Source organism: Theropithecus gelada, chromosome 4 (genome assembly GCF_003255815.1).
Source record: "Theropithecus gelada isolate Dixy chromosome 4, Tgel_1.0, whole genome shotgun sequence".
NCBI classification, from domain to species: Eukaryota; Metazoa; Chordata; class Mammalia; order Primates; family Cercopithecidae; genus Theropithecus; species Theropithecus gelada.
In genome coordinates this window covers 45234642-45239875 of record NC_037671.1, presented here as the reverse complement: position 1 = coordinate 45239875, position 5234 = coordinate 45234642, and the positions used below count along the sequence as shown (strand labels likewise).

Genomic DNA, 5234 nt, shown 5'->3' with positions numbered 1-5234 from the left:
GCCCGGCTAGTTTTTTGTATTTTTAGTAGAGACGGGGTTTCACCATGTTAGCCAGGATGGTCTCGATCTCCTGACCTCGTGATCCGCCCGCCTCGGCCTCCCAAAGTGCTGGGATTACAGGCTTGAGCCACCGCGCCCGGCCAAGACCAGATTTCTTTCTGACAATCACCAAGGGCAGTGTATGGGATAGATCACAGTATGACACTAGAGGCAAGGAAATCCAGGAGGAAGGTTAATACAATAGTTTAGGGAAAATACGAGCAGTGGTAGAAGGCTACAAAGGACAGAGCTCATAAAAATATGCAAAAGTCACAGGTTTCTGGTTTGGGTGATTGGGTAGGGGAAACAGCAAGTAGAGTTGCACATGAGGTGGGCAAGGGGTTGCGAAAATTCCACTAACTGAGGAAAAATGTCTCCCCTTCACTGAATATGCTTCATCCACTCAGCCTTGTTTCAGTTCCTAGAATGATGCCTTGCTTTCCCCACCTCAGGACTTCAGCACACATGCCTGGAAAGTCTCCCAGCACTGGTGAACGCCTTTCACATCTTTCAGGTCTCAGGTAGAAGTTCCTGCTTTAGAGAGGGTGTCCTCAACCCCTTCTCCCTAGTGAGCACTTATTTTCAAGTCTGTCTGTCTAAGGTCTTCCAAATATTGCAGACTAAATTGTGCTCTACCCTGACATCCCAGCATGACTTGGCTGAGTGGCTTGGGGCTTATCATCTCCCTAGAAAGGGGTCTAAAACTTAAGCAACGGTTTGCCCCAGCCTCATGCAATTAGAAAGACACCAGTTCCTTACCTTTCCATGCGTACAACAAAGGCCAAGGAATGTTTGTCTGGCAATTCCAAGGCATGAGGTTTCACTTCTAGTCGTCTGAGACGCACCTTGTCACGTTTCTGCCGCCAGGAATCATGTAGGAATGATTCCAGTCGCTTAAACCTGAGCCCTTTTCCTTTCCTCTGCTACAGAGAAGACAGACCATCATTATCATCTTGTGCCTCCATACATTTTTACTTTTAGAACAGTAATTCATGAGTGACAACTGATAGAGCTTATTTCCCCGTGTTCTACAATGCAGGGCAAAGCAATATTCTCTATTTTCATATAAAGGAAAAATGAGAAACCAAAGTAAAGGTGGAGTTGAGTAAACTTGGGAATTACTGGGAAAAATAATTAACAAACAAAAAATTAGTTTGCATGATATTAATCAATGCTTACTAACAAGCTTCCTTAAACTCAACGCCAGCATTTGCCTGCAGGTGTTAAATATTTGCTAAAGGAAGACATACACCATATACACTTGGTGCTCTGCATCTGTGATTTAACCAACCCCAGCTGGAAAATACTTCTGAGGAGCACATACACAGTGGCTCACCTGTAGTCCCAGCTACTCAGGAGGCTGAGGCAGGAGGTTCTCTTGAACCCAGGAATTCAAGGCTGCAATGAGCTATGATCCTGCCACTGCACTTAGTCTGGGTAACAGAACACCTCACTCCTTTTTTTTTTTTTTTTTTTTTTTTGAGATGGAATCTCGCTCTGTCACCCAGGCTGGAGTGCAGTGATGCGATCTCGGCTCACTGCAACCTCTGCCTCCTGGGTTCAAGCAATTTTCCTGCCTCAGCCTCCCAGGTAGCTGGGATTACAGGTATGCGCCACCACACCTGGCTAATTTTTATATTTTTAGTAGAGATAGGGTCACCTTGTTGGCCAGGTTGGTCTCGAACTCCTGACTTCAGGTGATCTACCTGCCTCAGTCTCCCAAAGTGCTGGGATAACAAGCGTGACCCACCATACCCGGCCAAAGACCCCACTTTTTTTTTTTTTTTTGAGACAGGGTCTCGCTCTGTCACTCAGGCTGGAGTGCAGTGGCACAATCTTGGCTCACTGCAACCTCCGCCTCCCGGGTTCAAACGATTCTTCTGCCTCGCTTCCTGAGTAGCTAGGATTACAGGCACATGCCACAGTGCCCGTCTAATGTTTTGTATTTGTAGTAGAGATGTGGTTTCACCATGTTGGCCAGGCTGGTCTCGAACTCCTGACCTCAAGTAATCCACCTGCCTCGGCCTCCCAAAGTATTGGGATTACAGGCGTGAGTCACTGCGCCCTGCTGACCTCTTAAAAAAAAGAAAAAAAAAAAGAAAAAAAATTCGGGAAAAAAATGAAAAAAAAAAAAAAAAAACAGTAAAAAGTAATACAAATTTTAAAAATACATTATGTACACTGTATTAGCTATCAGTAACCCAGGCCAGGCAGGGTGGCTCAGGTCTATAATCCCAGCACTTTGACAGGCCAGTGGGTGGATCACTTGAGGCCAGGAGTTTGAGACCAGCATGGCCAACATGTTAAAACAGCTCTACTAAAAATACAAAAATTAGCCGGTGGCCATGTGGGGTGGCTGATGCCAGTAATCGCAGCACTTTGGGAGGCCGAGGTGGGTAGATCACTTGAGTCCATGAGTTCCAGACCAGCCTGGTCAACATGGTGAAACCTTGTCTCTACTAAAAATACAAAAATTAGCAGGGCATGGTGGCACATCCTTGTAATCCCAGCTACTTGGGAGGTTGGCGCAGGAGAATCGCTTGAACCCGGGAGGCGGAGGTTGTGGTAAGCCGAGATCACATCCCTGTACTCCAGCCTGGGAGACAGGTGAGACTCTGTCTCAAAAACAAAACAAAATTAAATTAAATAAAAAAAAAAATTAGCCGAGTGTGGTGGCTAATTTAGCTAAAATTAGTCACATGCCTGTAATCCTAGCTACTTGGTTGACTGAGGCAGAACTGCTTGAGCCCAGTAGGCAGAGGTTGCAGTGAGTCGAGACTGTGTCACTGCACTCCAGAACACAGTGAGACTCTTGCCTCAAAAAAAAAAAAAAAAAAAGCTATTAAGTAATCCAAAGAGAATTTAAATTACATAGGCGGAAGGAGTACAGATGATATGCAAATACTACAACCATTTTATATAAGGGACTTCAGCAGTCTCAGATTTAGGCATCTGTGGGAGTCCTGGAACCAACCCCCTAAGGACACTGAGAGACAACGATACCTGGTTTGTCAAACTGTTGCGGGGAGCTCGTAAATACCAAATGTAGTCCAACACATGCTGGATAAAACTCACCTAATACAAATTCTAATTACTTTATCTTGGTTCCCCACCATTACCTCCTTCTTTGCCAAAAGTGCCTGCTTTGCCTGGGTGGCTTTGAGGGCTTGATAAGCCTTCCTCTTTTTCAGCAGATTTTCTGGAACCAAAGGGATTTTTCTTTGCCTGATGCAGAAAATTGAGATCAGAGATAACATTTAGAAAACGAACACTTGGCTGGGCGCGGTGGCTCAAGCCTATAACCCCAGCATTCTGGGAGGCCGAGGTGGGGGGAGGGGGAGAATCACCTGAGGTCAGGAGTTCGAGACCAGCCTGACCAACATGGTGAAACCCCCGTTTCTACCAAAAATAAAAAATCAGCTTGGCGGGGTGGCGCACGCCTGTAATCTCAGCTACTCCGGAGGCTGAAGCAGGAGAATCGCTTGAATCCGGGAGGCGGAGGTTGCAGTGAGCCGAGATTGCGACACTGCACTCCAGCCTGGGCGACATAGCAAGACTCCGTCTCAAAACAACAACAACAACAAAGAAAACGAACATTCAATGGATTTCCAAACCAAGTCAATATCCTGGGCTTCAGGGAACATTACTGTTTTCAAGTGTCTGAAGAAAGAGTCCCCTGAAACCTGCGGTTTCTGACTCCAGGCCTCAAAATGTACCCCTAATATTCACTCATCCCCAATGCCTCAAAAAGTAATGAACCCTTTAGCCTCTGCGTTCCTGTAAGTTAACAGGATTTTCACTGCCACAGCTCTTCACAGGCACTAGCAGCGACGAATCTAGTAAAACCCCACCGGGTTGGGGTGGGTGCAGACCTATCTGCAGGGTTAATACTTGTCAGGCTGGGTGAATTCAACTGTGGCACTCCAGCCCGCTGCCTGAAGTCAATCCTCGCCTCTCTAGATAACCCGAAATTGACCGCGGTCCCCTCCCTCCTCCGCCACAGCGCTACGGCTCCTCATCCCCACCCTTTGTAAACTGTGGCCTTTTCTATTCCTAGAGCCCACAAGAATCCGCCACCGAGGCATAAACACCGTGGATGGCACCAGATACTCAACACCCAATTCCAGATATTCAAAGCCCCACTCACTCTTGCTCCGCCATCTTTCTAGTGGTGCAGCTACTGATCATGCGCAACCTCAACACATGGGGAAGACAGCACTCGCTCTGTTTCCTTGACCATAGAGATGTCTGTTCTAACTCACGCTGGAGGACCCAGTCAGTCAGCGTTCACTTGGCCGCAGTGAGCCGCTGAGGTCCTGCTAACCCCGATTCCTGCCAAAAGTTGCAGCGCTTCCAGGGTTTTTAGAGCCTGTATCATTTTCAAAACCCAGCCCTTTTTTTTTTGTAAGTTACAGTTTCATCACAAACAGCTTGGCTGTGGACAATAAAGTGCTTCCCACAATGCACCTATGGCGTCCGCTCTAGCGAAGGCGCCGCACTTCCGGCGCGGCTCTGCTGCGTCTCTGAGGAGGAAGACAGACAAATTGCACGAAACCTTTTCGCTCTGTGGAAAAATTTGGAGGCTATGGTTTTGGCTCTCACATGTAGGTGCAAGTGTTTGTTGAGGACTTAGAGTGGTAAAACAGGTAGCTGCGATTCCGTCTGCTTGGCTCCGTCGATGGATCCTTGAAGACGTTATTTAACCCCTCTGTACTGCGGCTTCATTACCCATAAAATGGGTATACAGTAATAATAGGTCTACCTAATGGCGTTACGAGGATTACAGGAGATTATATAAAGCGTAAAGCGTTTAGCAGTGTCTGTCAGCACTATGTTTGTTACTATTACTGCTGGACCGAAAACTACAACTTGCTTCCTTGCCATCTAAAACCGTTATACAGACCGGGCGCGGTGGCTCACGCCTGTAATCCCAGCACTTTAGGAGGCCAAGGCGGGAGGATCACCTTAGGTCAGGAGTTCGAGACCAGCCTGGCCAACATGGCGACAGAGCAAGACTCCGTCTCAAAAAAAAAAAAAAAAAAAAGGAATGAAAATAAAACCCTTATACAGCTGTCATCACCTGGAATATGCGTTCTTCCCTCCCGGTCTATATAAAATCCTGAAAAAGTAGGCCGGAGCCGGTGGCTTTCACCTGTAATCCCAGCACTTTGGGAGGCCGAAGCAGGTGAATCACT

The 5234-nt window shown here is 47.1% G+C and overlaps 1 protein-coding gene across 1 annotated transcript; it reads right to left on the bottom strand.

Annotated features, from left to right (window-relative positions):
• Nucleotides 1-494: 494 nt before the first annotated feature.
• RPL7L1 (ribosomal protein L7 like 1) lies at nt 495-4979 on the bottom strand. The gene is made up of 3 exons (XM_025384069.1): nt 4187-4979; nt 3159-3264; nt 495-962 (listed from the first exon to the last, which is right to left on the bottom strand). The coding sequence occupies exons 1-3, from the start codon at nt 4225-4227 to the stop codon at nt 795-797; spliced, it is 315 nt and encodes a 104-aa protein (XP_025239854.1). The 5' UTR covers nt 4228-4979; the 3' UTR covers nt 495-794.
• Between the last annotated feature and the right edge of the window lie 255 nt (nt 4980-5234).